Raw genomic sequence first — 22,294 nt, forward strand, 5'->3', positions numbered from 1 at the left:
TTCAAAATGTGAGAAAGGCTTTAATTGTAGGTTTAATCTTATTGCACATCAGAAAAGTCACACGGAAAAGAAGCCATATTCATGTAAAGAATGTGGGAAATGTTTTTCAAAGAAATCAAATCTTGTTACACATCAGAGACTTCACACGGGGGAGAAGCCATTTTCATGTTCAGTATGTGGGAAATGCTTTACCTACAAGTCAGATCTCATTACACATCAGAGAATACACACAGGGGAGAAGCCATTTTTATGTTTAGATTGTGGGAACTTTTTTACAAAAAAATCAAGCCTTGTAAGGCATCAGAAAAATCATACAGGGGAAAAACTATTTTCATGTTCAGAATGTGGGAAAAGTTACAACCAGAATTCAGATCTCGTAGCACATCAGAGGACTCACACAGGGGAGAAGCCATTTTTATGTCCAGTATGTGGAAAAGGTTTTTACAAAAAATCAAGCCTTGTTACACATCAAAGAATTCACATAGAACAAATGACATTTTCAAGTTCTGAATATGAGAAATGCTATACATATAGTTCAAAGCTTGTTGCACATGAGAGTATTCACACAGAGAAGCAATTTTCAAAACTTGGGAACCAATTTAACTGTAAGTTAAATCTTTTTACACAACCGAAAGAGAAGAAGCCATATTCTTGCTTAGAATGTGGGACTAGTTTTACCTACAATTCAGATCTAATTACACACCAGCAATTTCACACAGGAGAAAAATCGTTTCCATGTCCACAATGTGGGAAATGTTTTAACAAAAAATCAAGCCTTGTTAGACATCAAAGAAATCACACAGGGGAGAAGCCATTTTCATGTTCAGATTGTGGTAAATGTTGTAACCAGAAATCAGATCTTATTACACATCAGAGAATTCACACAGGAGAGAAGCCTTTTTTATGTTCAGAATGTGGGAATTGTTTTACCAAAAAATCAAGTCTTGTTAGACATCAGAAAAGTCACACAGGGGAAAACCTATTTTCATGTTCAGACTGTGGGAAATGTTGTAACCAGAAATCAGATCTCATTGCACATCAGAGAACTCATACAGGTGAGAAGCCATTTTTATGTTTATTGTGCGGGAAATGTTTCCACAAAAAATCCAGCCTTGTTACACATCAGAAAATTCACACAGGGGAGATGACCTTTCATATTCTGAATGAGGGAAATGTGGTATGACTAAAAAGAATAGACAAAAAAATGTTGGGTCCAGACAAGCACAGGAAAAATGGTACATATGTCTTCCTTTAAAAAAATGGTAAATTCTATATGCAAACAGTGTTGTTGACATAAGTTTCATACACAAAAAGATAATCCAAGATAAAATACAGCTAAATATGTTATGGTATCCATATGCACCCATAGCGTTCAATGACACAGTATCTGTGTGGAAAAATGCTCATGTAAAGTACTACATTGAATAACATTGGTTCATGTGCTTTCTGTTTGCCATCTATTTTACATACAGATAGCCACACTGACATAAAACACATTTGTGTGAAAGTGCACACTAGGTTTAACTGTGCTATACCGCTATCACCTGGCTGCATTTGAAGAAATCAGTTTAGCAGTTTAATCCTTTAGATGCCATGAATGATCAAAAGTGACTTTTTAATTGATTTGATATGGATGACCTCCATTCCATCACCCATCTCCTGCCTGGTGTCGTAGTGATGTCAGTGCGGCGAGGAGCCCAATGAAGACCTTGGGTTTGCCATATTTGTACTCCAACAAATCTCAGCCTTTGCCGTACCTTCATAGGAGAGCTCTCATCTAAACAATATTTTTTAAGAGATTAAGGTTTGTGGGTTTAAAGCCCTTATGCAAAATAATAAAAAAATGTAAAAGAAATAAAAAAACCGACCTTATATTAAAACAAAATTATAATAAAATGAATCTAAATAACCCCCCACACATTAAATATGGTCATGTGGGTTATTGAAAATTTGAACTATGAGTTACAGTCAAAGTGACTCGTATCATATACTGCTCAAAAAAATAAAGGGAACACTTAAACGACAAAATAGTATTTTAGTGTTCCCTTTATTTTTTTTTAGCACTATATATGCTGTATGTATCAGTCATGTATAGAATATTTAACAATTGCCTACAGGCACTTTACTTACATTTATATCAAAACCTGTTCTATTCATTAATAAATGCTTGTGTTTATTGTTTCAGTGTTTCAATATTGCTTCACAGATAGTAAAGTAGAGGGAGAGCTGATATCTTGTATAAAGTAAGAATTCGGCTATAAATTCCAGATAGTATTTTTTTAACCTTTAATTCTTTAATCCAGTGTTGGGGAACCTTTTTTCTGCCAGGGGCCATTTCTAAATTTCTACCAACCTTCGGGTCCGCAAAAAATTATCAGCTGGAAAATAACCGTAATATATTTGGTCAAATAGTTAATTAACTCACCCCTACTGTGGTGGTTGGAGCTGCTTCTCTTTGGCGTGGCTGTGTTGTTCGATGATAATTGATCATGTTGCTTCTCACAACTGCTTTTCCAGGTTTGTCTTGGTCTGGAGTGCAGTCAACAGATTGGTAATTTATATACATCACATAGGAGATGCGGGAGGCACATATAACACAGGAGGGGCTAGGGCATATATACAACACAGGAGGGGCTGGGACATATATACATCACAGGAGGGGCTGGGGACATATACATCAAAGGAGGGGCTGGGGACATATACATCACTAGAGAGGCTGGGGGAATAGCCATCACAGAAGATCCTGGGGCATACACATCACAGAACACGCTGGGGCACATAAATTACAGGAGATGCTGAGGGCATATACATCACAGGAGGGGCTGAGGTCATATATACATAACAGGAGGGGCTGGGCACGTATACATCACAGGAGGGGCTGGGGGCATATATACATCACAGTAGGGGCTGAGGACATATACATCACAGGAGACACTGGGATGCATAAATTACAGGAGATGCTGAAGGCATATACATGACAGGAGGGGCTAGGGCATATATACATCACAGGGGCTGGCACACAGCAGGGAAGCCGGTAAACCTGCTGCTTCTCTTCTGTGGGACAGGAATGCATCTCATGCTTACTCCACCCACAAAGTACGTCATCAGCACACTAGCACAGGCCAGCGTGCTGAGGACCTAAGTGATTTAAAGGATCGGTAGCTGATAAGGCTGCTGCACTAGCCCTGCGGTCCCGGGAATGTGCCCAAGAGTCGCATAAAAAGTCATTGTGGGCCGGAGGTTCCCCACCCCTACTTTAATCCATCCACCTTTCGTACATGGATGAATAAATTCTGGCTGGATTAAACTGAACCCAGACAAAACTGAGGAGTTTTTGGTCAGTGACTAACAGCAAAATGGCAACCTTTAAACCGATTACCTCTATTTCTGGGAATCACAACCATTTATATTGGAGATCTGGACATTGTCCCCTTGTTGGGGATAATTTAAAATAAATTAAATTTATTTTCAAAAAATGAAGAGAAAAAATCACAGAAAATTGTCATCAATTTTCTTGTCCACATTTTGCATGCCAGTCTTGTTGACCAGGAGCACTAGAGTAAGGTGCACTTAATTCACGAATTTAACCTTATATAGAAGAATAACCACAGTTTTTTAGAACTGTTTCACATCTTTGTTACATAGAGTAAACCAACTTCTGTCTCCTGTCATCTGTTATTTCAGCCTGGGATGCTTGGACTACATCCCACAATTGATCTGCATTTGTTGGCTTTGCCTCAGAAACGGATTAACGTCCAGGGATTGGTGTCAAGGGGTATGAACCGATGGAACAGGGGCTCCAAGGCTGACCCAAAGACTAGGATCCCAGTGCCGTCCCTTATCTTGAAGGCTCGATGAAAGCTGGGTTTGAGCCCTCAGCGTGACCCTGTCTCTTGTCCGAGCCCTGATACTACTTCTCCCCCACCCGGGGAGAGGGCTGATGGCCATTAACGAAAACCCCACAAATAAGCACAGACAAGGGTAAACGAAAACTCGTGCACACTACACTCAAACAGAAAACTCAAACTTACTTCACAATAAGTGAACTGAGGAGTAAGGGAGTAACTAGGAGTCCTAGGGAGAACGTCCATTTTGATGGCATTTATACGCCCGAACCAAGATAGTCTACTCTTGTCATACTTTTTTAGATCCCTGACTGTCCACTCCAATAGGGGCAAGAAATTGAACTGTATGATTTTTGTTGGGTCCCTTGGAACGACTACCCCCAGGTATTTGAGTGCCATAGGCTGCCATTTGATAGGGAAATTCACAGTGGCGCGAGCTAGCTGTTCCCCAGATAGGGTAACATTCATGGCCTCTAATTTTGTAAAATTCACCCTAAAGTTACTAAAATTACTAAACACCTCCAACTCTTTAAGCAAGGATGAGAAAGAAATGTGTGGCTGTGAGATAAACATGAGGAGACCGTCCGTGAATAGGTCTAGTTTACGAAACCCGCCCCCTGCCTCAATGCCGCGGATACTAGGGTTATTTCGTATGGCCACCGCCAAATGCTCCATGACGATGACATAAAGCAAGGGGAACAGAGGGCACCCCTGCCGGGTGCCATTGTGGATGGGGAATGAGGAGGACAGAAACCCATTCGCTATGACCCTTGCTGAGAGGCCAGTGTACAAGGACGCGACCCATTCCATAAATTTTGTGCCCAGACACACCTGCCGCAGAGAAGCCAACATAAAGTTCCAGCTGACCCGATCAAAGGCCTTCTCTGCGTCAACTGAGAGCAAACACATTGGTAAAGAGCGGGCTCTCTCCCGGGCCATCAGAAGGAACAACTTATTGGTGTTCTCACGGGCTTCGCGCCCCTGCACCAAGCCCACCTAGTCTGTATGGATAATCCCTGGGAGGATAGGGGTAAGCCTATTGGCTAATGCCTTAGAAAACATTTTATGTCCAAATTTATCAATGAAATAGGTCTGTAGTTAGTGACCAACATATGGTCTTTCCCTGGTTTGGGAATGACACAAATATGAGCTTCCAGGGAATGGTCTACCTAAAGAGAACTAGCTGAGATAGAATTAAAGACCCTTGTCAGGAACGGGGAGAGCTGGGCATTTAACAATTTATAGAATTGGGGCATGAACCGGTCTGGACCCGGATATTTACCCGACGGGGAGTCTTTGATCACGGACAATATTTGTGCCTCTGAGAAGTCCTCCTCCAAGGCATCAACCTCACCCTCAGGGATAGTCGGGAGAGCAGTCTTTGTCACGTACTCCTTTATTCTACCCTCTAGTGCCTCCTTGGACATATCACCAAATTTGTCCTTAATGTTGTACAGTTCTTTGTAAAACGATTGAAACTGTTCCGTGATATGGACTGGATTCTGGGTCAAGATGCTAGTCCGCACGCTTAATTGTGGGGATATGACTGGGATCTCCCCAAGGGTGAAGGACCCTAGCTAATGGTTTCCCACAGTTATCCGCATATTCATACATGAATCTCTGTAATCTAGTCTTCACACTGCTATTCTTTTGAATACCTACCTTTCAATTAATTAATCAAATACACCGACCGAAAAACCAGCAGATCATGAATGCGGAGTCTGGTGGTTTTCTAAGAATCTACTGCACCAACTGGTAAATTGTCTGACATGTGGTAATATAGATTATACTAAAACAGTGAATAATCTGGTTAGTTATTGGACTGCTATTATTTTGAACACTACTATACAATCTTGAACAACAGAGTGGGTTTTCTTTGATTACTCAACCTTCATGGGAGCACAGATCACCTTGAGCAGTTGCTCGGTATCTTAAGTCTTACACTAAAATAACCTCACCTTTATCAACTGAGTCAAGATCGTATTTAGATGTATTATATTCAGTAAGGCATAAAAAGTAGTGGTCGTTTATAAGCAAGAAACAGAAGTAGGAAGACAGACATACACATATCATACTCACCAGCCGTGGGTGGCTCCGACATTGAAGACAGAAGATTCAAGTCCTGACGTGCACGGTGTTTCGAGGATCCTCTTCTCTTCGTGCCGACGTGTTTCTTCCTGGGTAAGTTCCTGTTGGTACTGTGCATGCGCAGTACAAAGTTCAGGATGAACAAAGGGCGGGCTGACAGCGTCTGATGTCACTATTGTCAGACGAGGCCTCCCCTTCTGCTGCTGCGGCTCTTGGTGCTGTATGGAGCTGCAGTCTTGGACCTAATAAAGGGCAAAGTAACGAGATGAGACAACCTTTGGAGGTTCGGTTTGCCAGGTACATACGAACCTTAGATAAGGTTTGTGTCACTGACTTGAGCCGAACCTCAGTGGAAGTCAGTAATTGGGCAGTTTGTGGCTCCACCCTCATGCAGCCAGCCATAAGCAGAACACTTCCTGGGGAGGGTGTGCAGGGGTGTGATTTTGTGGGTTTTTTTGTGTGCATGCACACTGCATCTGATCATGCTGATTTTACCACAAATGTGAACCATTCAAACACTGCATGCGGTTCGCACAGGGCTGAACATCACTCATGCCCAGGCACAGCGCTGCTCGCTTCAGTGGTTTGCACTCGAAACTCACTCGAACTTCAAACCTGAACCTTGATTTTTTGTAAGTCGGTTTCCAAACCCAAACCTCAGGTTTGCTTATCTCTAAAAGTAATTGTTCTGGGGCCCGAGCCCCCTCTTCACGAGGCCCTATACACCAGTAAAAGCAGTAATGCCCTCATGGTGACCCTGGCGCTCCATAAACGTCATACATGTGGCGCCCCTGCGGCTTCAGGTGCCACAGGGTACTGCACCTTGGCCGAGGTGTGGTATTCATGCTGGGTAAGGAGGAGGTCATTCACCGGTGTCCATCACAATTCATACAACACACAGTCAGTTACCCCCCCACTGGGACTGGGCTAGGGTAGGTGCTCGGGGTGGCCATCATGAGGTAATGTACCTCCTGCCCACTAGTTCAGCAACCTGGGAGGTGGGGCACCATCAGGGGAAGTGAGGAGTGACATCACACTTAGTGAGTGGAGCCTGGACCAGCGAACAGGCAGGAGCAGAGAACAGGAGAGTGCACGGAGGAGCAAGGGACCCGTGGTCTGGAACTGGAACGCTCGACCCGGGTTCTTAGGACGAAGGGGGTTCCCAGGGTTCGCAGTGAGTGCAGCAGACACCCGCGACCCAATCCACGGCCCAGGAGCTGGGGTGGAGGGAACACCACTAGGAAGGCCACACAGAGGGAAACACCAGCCTTGACCTCCAAACTTTCCGGGATCGACTGAGGCCCATAACAGCGGAGCCCGGCACTCCAAAAGCAGTGACATATCAGTGAGTAAAGAATTTGGACTGCAATCCCTGTGTGGTTCAATCTCTATCGGCGCCGTCACCCTCGCGATCCGTCACCATCGGCTACTACTACGCCCAACATCCCTGGGACGTGAGCTCTGCCTGTGGAGAGCTGTACCAACCAAGCTTCGTCACCATCTGCCCCAGAGGACACCTACCGCAGCGGCGGCTAATAACTGGCCTCATACCACAGGTGGCTTCACGAATACAAACTCTTCTCTCCTGTAAATAATTCTCTCCATCTTTAATTGGCACTGCCGGGGTCACGGAACTGGGCCTGGCTGCTGTGGCGTCCCCCCTCCTACACCAGCCCAGTAGCGAGTAACCCCCAAGACCCCGTGGGCACGTCATACGCACATGGCATCGCTCCGTACACAGCTCCACTCCGTACACGTCGTACACACACGGTTCCACTCAGTAGCATAGCTACCAGGGGGGCACGGGGCGGATGCCCCGTGTCCCGCACTGACAGGGGCCCACCTATAGATACTGCTGCAGTAGAGCAGGACGTAGTCAGTAAATCTGGCATTTGTCTGAGGGGGCGGGGTGTTGCAAGGGCACAGAGATACTAGCGGCTAAATGATCGAAAGGCTAGAATTAGCATCGCTTACTGCGTATACGCCGCCACCGCCTCCACCTCTTCTGCCACGCCTTCTCTCCTGTGGATCTGCCCGCCTGCTCCTGGCCGTGTTCCTGAGCTTCGCGCACCCACCGCCTGTCGTGCACCCGCCGGGAAACCCGCCAATTTACAAGACTGCAGTGGAGTGTCACAGAGATTAAACCTTACACCGCCAGTGTGCTACAGTGATTAACCCTTACACCTCCAGCCCGCTGGGAAACCCAATATTCAAGGCTGCAGTGGAGTGCCACAGTGATTAGCCCTTAAACCGCCAGCCGGCCGGGAAAACCGCCAAATTCAACTCTGCGGTGTAGTTCTACAGTGATTGACCCATACACCCCCAGCTGTATACAGCAGGTTGTATACAGATCGGGGTGCTGTATACTGTTAGGGAGGAGGAGAGCTCTATACCCTTGGGGAGGAGGAGAGCTGTATACTGTTGGGAAGGAGGAGAGCTGTATACTGTTGGGGAGGAGGAGAGCTGTATACCCTTGGGTAGGAGGGGAGCTGTATACCATTGGGGAGGAGGGGAGCTGTATACCGTTGGGGAGGAGGAGAGCTGTATATCATTGATGAGGAGGGGAGCTATATACCCTTGGGGAGGATAGCGGTATACCGTTGGGGAGGAGAAGATCTGTATACCCTTGGGGAGGAGGGGAGCAGTATACCCTTGGGGAGGAGGAGAGCTGTATACCTTTGGAGGGGAGAAGAGCTGTATACCCTTGTGGAGGAGGAGAGCTGTATACTGTTGAGGAGGAGGAGAGCTGTATACCCTTGGGAAAGAGGGGAGCTCTATACCCTTGGGGAGGAGGGGAACTGTATACCATTGGGGAGGAAGAGAGCTGTATATTGTTGGGGAGGGGAGAGAGCTGTATACCATTGGGGAGGAGGAGAGCTATATACCCTTGGGGAGGAGGAGAGCTGTATATTGTTGTGGAGGAGGGGAGCTGTATAGCCTTGGAAAGGAGGGGAGCTGTATACCCTTGGGAAGGAGGGGATCTGTATACCCTTGGGAATAGGGGAGCTGTTTACCCTTGGGGATGAGAGGAGCTGTATAAGTTTGGGAGGAAGAGAGCTGTATACCCTTTGGGGGGATGGGAGCTGTATACCTTTGGAGGGGAGAAAAGCTGTATAACGTTGAGGAGGGGAGCTGTATACCGTTGGGCAGGAGGAGAGCTATATACCCTTGGGGAGGAGGAGAGTTGTATATCATTGTGGAAGGGGGTAGCTGTATAACCTTGGGAAGGAAAGGAGCTATATACCGTTGGGAAGGAGGGGAGCTGTATACCCTTGGGGATGAGGGGAGCTGTATACCGTTGGGGAGATGAGCTGTATACCCTTGGGGAGGAGGGGAGCTGTAAACCGTTGGGGAGGAGGAGAGCTATATACCCTTGGTAAGGAGGAGAGCTGTATATCGTTGGGGAGGAGAGCTGTATACCCTTGGGGAGGAGGGGAGCTGTATACCATTGGAGAGGAGAGTTGTATACCCTTGGGGGGAAGGAAAACTGTGTGCATTGGAGGAGCTTCATATGGAGAAATGGGAGGACCTATATACCGACACAAGGGCTACATACATGGCGGGGTCGCATACATGGGGGGGATCGCATACGTGGTGTGGCTGCATACATGAGGGGCTTGTGGCGTTGTTTGTTCATGAATGGTTTAACACAGGAAATGCGACACTTGTAGCCCATGTCTGGAAAAGTGCTATGAAAAGCGCCCATGTTGCACCTTGCAAAGCGCTTGTAAGGCTATGTGCGTACTTTGCGTCAAGCTAGTTGCAGTTCTAAACGCATCCTCTGGCAGAAATTGTCTTTGTCAAATTTGGTTTTGACCACAAAAACGCTGAAAATACGCTTATGTTTTTACCGCGTTTTACCGCGATTTTCATGCTTGTTCATTGCTTAAAGTCAGATGCGTTTTGATTACAAATACACTACTAAATAAAGTTTAAACATTCAAACACTATGAAAAAAACGGGAAAAAATGATAAAAAAAATATCATGATTTAAATCATGCACAAAATAGCTAATTTTATTAAAATGATAACTTTTATAATTTTTATGCATAAAATAACGTTAAATTATGAATTTTCAATAATTTAATAGTCTGATTATGTGTGTGTGTAAAGGGACATATCATGCCCTTATTATAATATAAAAAATGCATGCATTTATTTTGTTAAAAAAGCATGCTTTCTGCATCAAAAAAGCATGTTAAACGCTGGGATTTTGATTTTGGATGCGTTTTGAAAGTTCTCATTAACTCTAATGTTAGCAAAACGCTTCCAAAATGGCAAAAACAATTGACATGCTGCTTCTTTAAACGCTGAGTTATTGCCAAATTTTCTGCAACTAAAACGCTGCGTTTTTAACCCCTTAACGACCTTTGACGTACTGGGTACGTCACGGTGACATGGTGCTAAACGACCCATGACGTACCCAGTACGTCATGGCGAAATCGCGGTCCCGAAGCCCCGGGGAGTCCAATTTCTTTGATTAAACGGTAGATTCGGGAAGGAGGGGACCTCTGCCTGACCTCAGGAGGGGTGGTGCCTCCTCCCCGAACCTACAGAGGCTGTGATTGGCTGACAAACGCCGCTCAGCCAATTACAGTCACTGTAATGTTCCAGCCATTGAAAATGGCTGGAACATTTAAATCCAGCCCTGATCAGTGCTGCTGTAGCACTGACCATTGGCTGGAGCTGGGTGATCGGTGCTTCACCCGCCCCCAGCTCTGATTGGAGAGACCGGTCTTGTGACCGATTTCTCCAATCAATGTGGATCTGGGGCCTGTGACCATCCCTGGAAGCCGAGGAGAGCGGTCTCTGCGGGTGCCCATCGGTAAGTTGCTGCCCCCGCCGCCCGCCCCTGTCCCTGATCGCCCTGCTAGCCCCGCCGCTGTCTCCGATCGCCCCGACCGCCACCGCCGCTGTCTCCGATCGCCCCGCCCGCAGCGCCCGCCACCGCCAGCCCCTCCGCGGATCCGATCGCCACCGCCAGCCCCGCCGCTGTCTCCGATCGCCCCGCCGCTGCTCCCGATCCACCGCTGTCCCCGCCGCCACGCTCGCCACTGTCCCCGCCGCCACGCTCGCCACTGTCCCCGCCGCTGCTCCCGATCCACCGCTGTCCCCGCCGCCACGCTCGCCGCTGTCCCCGCCGCTGCTCCCGATCCACCGCTGTCCCCGCCGCTGCTCCCGATCCACCGATGTCCCCGCCGCCTTGTTCGCCACTGTCCCCGCCGCCACGCTCGCCACTGTCCCCGCCGCTGCTCCCGATCCACCGCCGCCACGCTCGCCACTGTCCCCGCCGCCACTGTCCCCGCCGCTGCTCCCGATCCACCGCTGTCCCCACCGCCACTGTCCCCGCCGCCACGCTCGCCACTGTCCCCGCCGCCGCTCCCGATCCACCGCTGTCCCCGCTGCCACTGTCCCCGCCGCCACACTCGCCACTGTCCCCGCCGCCACGCTCGCCACTGTCCCCGCTGCCGTCGCACCCACCTTTTTCAGCCGCTGCTGCCCTTGAATCGGCCCCCACTGTTCCCGATCGGCGGCTGCCGCTGCCTCCTTCATCGGCTGCCCCTTCTTCATCGCCACTACACCTCTTATCCCTCCATGTGCTGCAAGCCACCCTCCCCCCACATGTGGGGGGAGGGTGGCTTGCAGCACATGTGGGGGGAGGGTGGCTTGCAGCACATGTGAGGGGAGGGTGGCTTGCAGCACATGTGCTGCAAGCCACCCTCCCCCACATGTGCTGCAAGCCACCCTCCCCCCTCCATGTTCTGGGGGCCACCCTCCCCCCGGGGCCCCCCCTCCTCCATGTGCCATCTCTCTCTCCCATCAGACTCTGCCCCCTCCCCGATCTGCTGCCTGCTCTCTCCCATCCTCTTCATCTACTGCCCCCTCTCATCCTCCTCAATCTGTTGCCTCCTTCATCTGCTGCCTCTTCTGTTCTGTGGTCCTGCTGCCTAGATCCATCCTGTAAGGTAGGTATCCCCATCTCACCTCCCTCCCCCCCATCCTCCGCCGCTCCTCCATCCGCTGCGCCATTTCCCATCATCCATCCGCTGCGCCCTTTCCCATCCTCTGCCGCTCCTCCATCCGCTGCGCCATTTCCCATCATCCATCCGCTGCACCCTTTCCCATCCTCTGCCGCTCCTCCATCCACTGCGCCCTTTCCCATCCTCTGCCGCTCCTCCACCCGCTGCGCCCTTTCCCATCTTCCATCCGCTGCGCCCTTTCTCATCTGCCGCCCCGCCCTCTCGCATCGCATTATCCAGCGCAGTTGCTCGCTTCAAGACTGCAGTGGATGATGCGATGCGAGACTCGTGCATTGCTCTCACGTTTGGCACTGGTCTTAGTGGCAGGCGCTCATATTTTTATTTTTTTTTTATTCATTTTTTTTTTTTTTTACTGATGTCTGTATTTTTTATTTCGCCAAACTAATTTTTTTGTATGGGGGGGTCTAGTTTTCAAAATGGGATCACATGTGGGGGAGCTCCATTGTTTAGGCACCTCAGGGGGTCTCCAAATGCAACATGGCGTCTGCTAATAATTCCAATCAATTTTACTGTGAAATGGCGCTCCTTCTCTTCTGAGCCCCGCCGTACGCCCAAACAATTGATTTCCACCACATATGAGGTACCTGTGTACTCAGGAGAAATTGCACAATACATTTTATGGTGCATTTTATCCTGATACCCTTGTGAAAAAAAAGCTACCTGTTTGAAAAAACAATTTTGTGGTAAAAAAAATAATAAAATATTTTCACGGCTGAACATTACAAACGTTTGTGAAGCCTCCAGGGGTTCAAAGTGCTCACTAAACAGCTAGATAAATTCCATGAGGGGTCTAGTTTACAAAATGGGGTCAATTGTGGGGGAGCTCCATTGTTTAGGCACTTCAGGGGGGTCTCCAAACGCAACATGGCGTCCGCTAATAATTCTAACCAATTTTGCTGTGAAATGGCGCTCCTTGCCTTCCGAGTCCTGCTGTGTGCCCAAACATTTGATTTCCACCACATATGAGGTATCTGCGTACTCAGGAGAAAATGCACAATACATTTTATGGTGCATTTTTTCCTGATACCCTTGTGATAAAAAAAGCTACCTGGTTGAAGCAACAGTTTTGTGGTAAAAAAAAATTTTTTTCTTTTCACGGCTCAACGTTATAAACTTCTGTGAAACCCCCAGGGGTTCAAAGTGCACATCAAACATCTAGAAAAATTATTTGAGGGCTCTAGTTTCCAAAATGGGGTCACTTATGGGGGAGCTCCATTGTTTAGGCACCTCAGGGAGTCTTCAAACCCGACATGGCGTCCGCTAATGAGTGCAGCTAATTTTGCACTCAAAAATTCAAATGGCGCTCCTTGCCTTCCGAGTCCTGCCGTGTGCCCAAACATTTGATTTCCACCACATATGAGGTATCTGCGTACTCAGGAGAAAATGCACAATACATTTTATGGTGCATTTTTTCCTGATACCCTTGTGATAAAAAAAAGCTACCTGGTTGAAGCAACAGTTTTGTGGTAAAAAAAAATGTTTTTCTTTTCACGGCTCAACGTTATAAACTTCTGTGAAGCCCCCAGGGGTTCAAAGTGCACATCAAACATCTAGAAAAATTATTTGAGGGCTCTAGTTTCCAAAATGGGGTCACTTATGGGGGAGCTCCATTGTTTAGGCACCTCAGGGAGTCTTCAAACCCGATATGGCGTCCGCTAATGAGTGCAGCTAATTTTGCACTCAAAAATTCAAATGGCGCTCCTTGCCTTCCGAGTCCTGCCGTGTGCCCAAACATTTGATTTCCACCACATATGGGGTATCTGCGTACTCAGGAGAAAATGCACAATACATTTTATGGTGCATTTTTTCCTGATACCCTTGTGATCAAAAAAAAGCTACCTGGTTGAAGCAACAGTTTTGTGGTAAAAAAAATTTTTTTTCTTTTCACGGCTCAACGTTATAAACGTCTGTGAAGCCCCCAGGGGTTCAAAGTGCACATCAAACATCTAGAAAAATTATTTGAGGGCTCTAGTTTCCAAAATGGGGTCACTTATGGGGGAGCTCCATTGTTTAGGCACCTCAGGGAGTCTTCAAAGCCGACATGGCGTCCGCTAATGAGTGCAGCTAATTTTGCACTCAAAAATTCAAATGGCGCTCCTTGCCTTCCGAGTCCTGCCGTGTGCCCAAACATTTGATTTCCACCACATATGGGGTATCTGCGTACTCAGGAGAAAATGCACGATACATTTTATGATGCATTTTTCCTGATACCCTTGTGAAAATACTAATTTTTATGGCTAAAGTAACATTTTTGTGTTAAAAAAGTAAAATTTTCATTTTTTCTTCTACATTGCTTTGGTTGCTGTGAAGCTCCGAAAGGGTTAATAAACTTCTTGGATGTGGTTTTGAGCAGAGTGAGGGGTGCAGATTTTAGAATGGGGTCACTTTTGGGTATTTTCTGTCGCCTAGGTTTCTCAAATCACTCCAAATGTGATGTGGTACCTAAAAAATTTTTTTTTGTAAATTTTGTTGGAAAAATGAGAAATTGCTGATGAACTTTGAACCCTTCTAACTTCCTAACGGAATTTTTTTTTTTTTTTCAAAAATTGCGCTGGTGTAAAGCAGACAAGTGGGAAATGTTATTTAGTAACTATTTTTTGTGGCATCTCTCTCAGATTTATGGGCATAAAATTTCAAATTTTGAAAATTGCAAAATTTTCAAAATTTTCGCCAAATTTCCGAAATTTTCACAAATAAACGCAAAACATATCGGCCTAAATTTACCACTGACATGAATTACAATATGTCACGAAAAAACAATGTCAGAATCGCCAGGATCCGTTGAAGTGTTCCAGAGTTATAACCTGTCAAAGTGACACTGGTCAAAATTGCAAAAAATGGCCGGGTCTTTAAGGTGAAAACAGGCTGGGGGCTGAAGGGGTTAACAGCATTGTGCGCACAAGAAATCACAATTTCCCATAGACTTTGCTTCAAAATCAAAACGCATGCATTTTGGCATTAAAACGCTGCAGTTCAAAAAGCTGCGGAAACGCATGAAAAAACGCAAAGTGCGTACATAGCCTAAAAAGTGTTCAAAAAAACGCCGGTGAGCACAGCCCCATTGAAGAACATGGACTTTTTTCCAGTACTTGGCAGTGGAAAATAGTGTCATGGCACAAAGATTTTTAAGTGCTAGGGCTTAAAAGGCCATAGGAAGCAATATTAAAAAAAAGCCTATTCACCGAGCGCTTTTGCGAGTGCTAATTGCCGCTTGCAAAATCGCAGCAATTAGCGCTCTCAAAAGTGCTGATGTGAAAGAGGCCTTAGGCGGGCTTTGCACACTACGACATCGCAGGTGCGATGTCGGTGGGGTCAAATCGAAAGTGACGCACATCCGGCGTCACTTGCGATGTCGTAGTGTGTAAATCCTAGATGATACGATGAACGAGCGCAAAATCGTCGTCATCGTATCATCGCTGCAGCCTCCGACATTTCCATAATGCCGGGGGAGCGACAGGTACGATGTAGTTCCTCGTTCCTGCGGCCGCACACATCGCTGTGTGTGAAGCCGCAGGAGCGAGGAACTTCACCTTACCTGCCTCCCGGCTGCAATGAGAAGGACGGAGGTGGGCGGGATGTTTACATCCTGCTCATCTCCGCCCCTCCACTTCAATTGGCCGCCTGCCGTGTGACGTCACTGTGACGCCGCACGACCCGCCCCCTAAGGAAGGAGGCGGGTCGCCGGCCAGAGGGACGTCGCACGGCAGGTATGTGCGTGTAAAGCTGCCGTAGCGATAATAATCGCTACGGCAGCTTTCACTATATATCGAACGTGCGACGGGGGCGGGACTATCGCTGCAGCATCGGTAACACATTGTTACCGATGTTGCAACGTGCAAAGCCCGCCTTAGGCTAATTTAACATGAGCGCTTTTTCCATCGCTAATTGCTGCACTTTGGCTGGAAAATAGAACCCAGGAAAAGATTTTAAATTGCCGCCATGATAAGCGGGCATTTTTACCAGCATTGAATAGTGCGGGGGCGCTCCGTGTGGAGAAGTGCGGCGCTTTTACCGAGCGTTAAGCGCTCGTGAAAAAGCGCTAGTGTGAAAGCCCTCTAAGGTGGCTTTCATAGTACCGCATTTTCATGGGCGATTAGTGCTCGGGACAAGCACGTCGTTTGCCTGCTGGAGCGTGCTTGCTTTAGTCAATGCTGCCTCGAAAAGTGCCAGCTTTTCTTCATATTTTTTTATTTTATTTATAAATCCCTTGTTCTAGTTAGCAGCGCCAATCGCCGCTGGAAAAGCGCAATGATTAGCGCTGAAAAAAGCGCTAGTGTGAAACTGGCCTTAGGCTGCTTTCACAACAGCGCTTTTCAATGCACTTTTTACAGGTGCTTTTACAGTGCCTGAAAAAAGCGCTCAGGAACAGTGCTGATGTGAATATGGCCTTAAGCCGTAAGACTTTTAAGTCCATAGAGAATGAGAGAATAAATGAGAGTTTCATACTTACCGAGACTCGGTGTCATGGCGGCACACTGCTTCCGGGTCACGCATTCATTTCCTATACTATCCATCGCATACACACAGCTTTCCGTGGTTTCCCCACCCACCTGCTATCCTCTCATCTGTGATTTTTTTCCAGGCTGACGCACCCACCAGCCTGTGACAGCTCTGCCTGCAGTCATCGCTTATTGCGGCTCAGGCTACACTCCAGTCTTCTCTATGGCTGCTGTGACATGTAGCAGAGCTGGATGTGTCACCGTGTTACATCGTGTGGATTACATCGGACCTGGAGGGGTGTGTTGGGGGTTAATAAAGTGGTGAAAGAGGGGGTGTGTTTTGTACTTTATTCCAAATAAAGGATTTTTCTGTGTGTCTGTGTTTATTTACTGTCACTTACAGGTTTGTGATGCAGGTATCTGATAGACGCCTGTGCCATCACAAACCTAGGGTTTAGTAGCAGCTGTGTGCCCCTATTAACCCCTGCTATTACACCGATTGGCACCGCATCAGGCCACCGGTATCGCACTGGGATTGTCACATCTATAGATGCGGCAATATCGGACGGCTGTGGGCTGAGAATATACCAGCCCCCAGCCGACGTTATCTTGGCTAGGGATGTAAATTAGGGGAGACCGCACGTCGTTTTTTTTAAAAATTATTTATTTAAATAAAAAAAAAGCTGCATGCAAGGGTGAGTCTGACATCGCAGCACAGCTGCAGACTTCTGACAGGAGCGTGCATGTGTTTCTAGGTACATGCACGCTCATGTTCAGAGAATATGGTGTAAAATTTTTCAGCACCAGATTTGCATCCCTTGGCCCAAAAATTAAAAAAAAAAAAAAAAAGAAATTTCTGCCAGCAGGTGGAAATTTGGTGCTGAAAGCTGATGCAGACGATTTCAGCACCAAATGTCTGACAAAACTGCTGACAAAAAAAGCAGCAAAAATCGCGGAAAATTAACGGCAGCAAAAAAAAAAGCATTAAAACACCGCGTTTTTTTGCCAGGAGGTGTAGATTGATGCAGGAATATGGTGTAAACATTTCAGTACCAAATTTGCATCCCTTGGCCCAAGAAAAAAAAAAATTCTGCCAGCAGGTGGAAATTTGGTGCTGAAATATGGTGCAGACGATTTCAGCACCAAATGTGCACCTTCTGACAAAAAAAGCGGCAAAAATCGCGGAAACATAACTTAGGCAAAAAAAATGTGTCAAAACAATGCGGGTTTTTTTGCCAGAGACAGGTGTAGATTGGATGCAGGAATATGGTGTAAAATTTTCAGCACCAAATTTGCATCTCTTGGCCAAAAATCTGCGATTTTTCTGCTAAGAGATGCGGGTCTGTAAACTCAGTGACCTCCACCTGAGGTCAGGTTACCTGCGATCACAGGTGAAGGACCGTGGGAACTTCCAGCTGTGACCGCAAATGACCTGAGTGACGTCACCGCTCATTGCACAGCTCATTCATTCTCTGGAGCTCACAGAGAGTGGTTGTGCTCTATGGCCTCTCTCTGTGATATTCAGATGTAGCAGAGCTGAAGCGGCGTGGGATCTCCTGTGGATTACGTCGGACCTGGAGGGGTGTGTTGGGGGTTAATAAAGTGGTGAAGGAGGGGGTGTTTGTATTTTATTCTAAATAAAGAATTTTTCTCTGTGTCTTGTTTATTTACATTAATTTACAGGTTTGTGATGAAGGTAACTGATAGACGCCTGTGCCATCACAAACCTAGGGTTTAGTAGCAGCTGTGCGCTGCTATTAACCTCTTATTACCCCGATTGGCACCACATCAGGCCACCGGGAAGAGCCGGTATCACACCGGTATTGTCACATCTAATAGATGCGGCAATACCAGGCAGCTGTGGGCTGGAATACCAGCCCCCAGCCAGCGTTATCTTGGCTGGGGATGAAAATTAGGGGGAACCGCACGTCGTTTTTTTAAATTATTTATTTAAATAGAAAAAAAAAGCCGCATGCGGTTTCACCGGAATCACACATGCGAGGGACTCGTGCGAGTCTGCCATGGCATGACCCGGCAAAGCCTCACACGTGTGACTGAATATATAGTACAGATACAGCCCGACAGCTGGGGCTGCAGAGCAAGCTATATCTGTGCTGCCAATTGCTTATTTTTTACCACCATGCTGACAGGCAGACACTTGCACTGCTTTCCCCGCCCACCGGCCATCCTGGTGCCTGTGATTGGTTGCAGTCAGCTGACACGCTGCCACTCAGGGTGGGGGCGCGTCTAGCTGCAACCAATTACACGCGCTGGTGGGCGGGCAAAACAATCAATATTGAATTGTCGGCTCCGGAAGGTTAAAGTGTGACCTGGAAGGAGTGTGCCACCATGGCAGCGCCTCAGTGAGTATGCCACACTCGCTCCTACACCCCTATTCCCTCAACAAACATTTTTAATCTCCGGATTCCGGTCCCCATTGACTTATATGGGCACCGGATTCCGGAGCGGATTGGACTCTTTTTAAAATCTGGCAGTGATCCGCCGGAACCGGATTTTTGAGCGTTCAATCAGCTATACTCCTTACGTTTTGTTTTTTTTTTCCATCAGAAAAAAACTGATGAAACTAACATAACCCTGATAGCAAAAATTGTCACTGACCGAACTGATGAAACCCGGATTGTTATTTGTGTACGTGAAGACTCAGTGACATATGAATGATCCCTTCAGTAGGCCGGGTTCACACCAGTGCATCTTCGGCCTGAGTGCTGTCTGTGAAAAAAGACATCACACTGACAGCACACGGAGCCATGTTATTCAGTGAGGTCCTGCAGATGAGCAATTGTTTTCTTCACTGACCAAATCTGCTTGTGAACAAAATCCCATCATGCACTTGTTTCTTCTGTGTGTCAGATCAGACTCACCCATTGAAGTCTAAGGGGTACTTTACACGTTGCGACATTGCTAGCTTCGGCTAGCGATGCCGAGCGCGATAGTACCCGCCCCTGTCGCACATGCGAATTGTGGTGATTGCTGCCGTAGCGAACATTATCGCTACGGCAGCTTCACACGCACATACCTGCTCGGCGACGTCGCTGTGACTGCCGGACTATCCCTCCTTCAAGGGGGAGGTGCATTCGTCGTCACAGCGACGTCACCGCCACATCACTAAGCGGCCGGCCAATAGAAGCGGAGGGGCGGAGATGAGCGGAACCTAACATCCCGCCCACCTTCTTCCTTCCGCATTGCTGTCGGGACGCAGGTAAGGAGATGTTTGTCATTCCTGTGGGTTTACACACAGCGATGTGTGGAGCTGCAAGAACGACAAACAACATCGTACCTGCGGACGCACCGACATTATGAAAATGAACGACGCTACACAGATTACCGATTTTCGACGCTTTTGCGATCGTTTATCGTCACACCTAGGATTTACACGTTGCAATGTCGCTACCGGCGCCGGATGTGCATCACTAACGACGTGACCCCAACGATATTTCGGAAGCGATGTTCCAATGTGTAAAGCCCGCCTAAGGCTGGGGTCAGACGAGCGTAGAGCATGGGATGTGATTTCCTGATGACACTCAAAATCTCTGCTGTATGCTGCCATTATTTTCCTCAGTCTAGAGCTGAGGAAAAACTCACAAATCAGACCTGTGACATTGACTAACATCAGGCCTAGTGCAATGTAAGATTTTCTCATTGCACTTGTTCAATTTAAATTCTAATGTAAGTGAGCTCTAAGGGGTACTTTGCATGTTGCAACATTGCTAATGCGATATCGTCGGGGTCAAATCGAAAGTGACGCACATCCGGCGCCTGTAACGATGTCGCAACGTGTATAGCCTAGATGCACCGATAAACGAACGGAAAAGCGTCGTAAATCGGCGATCTGTGTAGCGTTGGTCATTTTCATAATGTCGCACCAATAGGAGATACGATGTTGTTCCTCGTTCCTGCGGCAGCACACATCGCTGTGTATGAAGCCACAGGAGCGAGGAACATCTCCTTACCTGCCTCCACAGGCTATGTGGAAGGAAGGAGGTGGGCGGGATGTTTACATCTCGCTCATCTCCGCCCCTCCGCTTCTATTGGCTGCCTGCCATGTGACGTCGCTGTGACGCTGCACGACCCGCCCCCTTAGGAAGCAGGCGGGTCGCCGGCTAGAGCGACGTCGCAGGGCAGGTAAGTGCGTGTGAAGCTGCCGTAGTGATAATGTTCACTACGGCATCTATCACAAGATATCGCTGCTGCGACGGGGGCGGGGACTATCGCGCTCGGCATCGCTAGCATCGGCTAGCGATGTCGCAGCGTGCAAAGTACCCCTAAGGCTGTGTAGAAAAAGTGGATCCCATATAGAGCATCCAGACAGCATGCATGTTTTTTACAGCTACACTGCAACTCTTTATGTTCTTGTAAATTATAATACAGTAGAACCTTGGATTAAGAGTAACTTGGTTTGACATCGTTTTGAAAGACAAGCAAAGCTGTTTAAACATTTGTAACTTGGTTTAAGAGCAATGCTTTGCAATAAGAGCAAATACTCACCGCGCACACGTCTGGTTCTGTCCTTTCACCGCGCTCTGACCTGCTCTGGAGATAACTTTCTATCCATATGTACTGTATACAGTATACCACTGTACAGTACAGTATATACTATATAGCATATCTATCAATTTGCATTTGTGGATACAGTATTGTACTCTCTTTCAGCTAACGAGTACAGCACATTGCTTATACTGTATCTCTCGCACACCAACAATTCTATTGTAAGCTAACATGCAGTTTAATTTGTTTTATATGTTTTTACTGTACTGCACAGTATTTTGTATTAGTGTACTGTAATAATTTTATATGAATACAGTACATTATGTTGTATTACTGTAATAAGTTTGTATAAATACAGTAAATATTTTTGAGTTGTGGAACCAATTGTCTGCGTATCAATTATTTCCTCTGGGAAAATTCGCTTTGATATAAGAGTAACTTGGTTTAAGAGCTCACTCCTGGAACCAATTATGCTCGTAATCCAAGGCTCCTCTGTGTCAGTGTTGGACTTTGTGTAGAGATATATTTTCAGTAATAACGTGGTCATCCGCTGAGGTTCCCCTGTACCCACAATCAGGCTGTTCCATCGTAGTTGTAAGCAGGGTTACTGGTTAGGGGCCCACTCAGATATTTTGCACCCCCCAGAGCTGCCACTAGGAATTTCAGGGCCACTGACTGGCATAATTTTGGGGCCCCCTTGAGACTCCCACCCTGTTCCGCCTCCACACCTCACACACGAGCCAATAAATGAAGCGTGAAGGGGCCCCCCTTCTGTTGGGGCCCCGGACTAGAGTCCTGTTTGTCCCCCCCCTGGTGGCGGCCCTGCCCCCCCTGAGCTGAACCTCTAGTTACGCCTCTGGCTCCACTACATCCACACTGTAAATCCCTCCTGACCCCACACATAAGTCCTGCATACACTGAGGAGCTGACCATGTGACCCCTGACTCCTCCCCTCCATGTGACATCATCACAGGTCCTGTAAGCACAGAGCAGCCATATATCTAGTGTGCGGCTCTGCAGGTGGAGGTATGTGGAGATTCCCCATTACTGGGCGCAGTAACCCCTCCATTCCCGGAGATAGTGTCCCCTCCCCCAGCTCTGCCATGTGTATATGTACAGTAATATACAGCTGGGTGTGCTCATGTATACAGGGGCGGTCACTCTGGGTTTGGGGACAGATGACGCTTTCTCTCTGGGGTGCAGATTTAGGCTGCTTTCACACCTCCGGTTTCTGCAATGTGGCACACTCCGGCACTTTGCAGGAAATTCGCAACCGTTTTTTTTTTGCTGCCGGTTGCGTTTTTTCTGCATAGACTTTAATTAGTGCCGCAAGGCCTTGCGTTCCATCCGGTTTTTGCCGCATGAGGCAGATTTA

At 47.3% G+C, this 22,294-nt stretch overlaps 1 protein-coding gene across 1 annotated transcript in view; it reads left to right on the plus strand.

Moving 5' to 3' along the window:
• LOC142312072 (uncharacterized) overlaps positions 1-1,863 on the plus strand; it is a 96,598-nt gene extending 94,735 nt beyond the window's left edge. Inside the window, exon 5 of the mRNA XM_075350951.1 lies at positions 1-1,863. This exon is cut by the window's left edge and continues 286 nt beyond it. Within this exon, the coding sequence (XP_075207066.1) occupies positions 1-1,183 (1,183 nt within the window). The 3' untranslated portion in view covers positions 1,184-1,863.
• Positions 1,864-22,294: the final 20,431 nt, after the last annotated feature.

The sequence above is a fragment of the Anomaloglossus baeobatrachus genome, chromosome 5 (assembly GCF_048569485.1).
Source record: "Anomaloglossus baeobatrachus isolate aAnoBae1 chromosome 5, aAnoBae1.hap1, whole genome shotgun sequence".
NCBI classification, from domain to species: Eukaryota; Metazoa; Chordata; class Amphibia; order Anura; family Aromobatidae; genus Anomaloglossus; species Anomaloglossus baeobatrachus.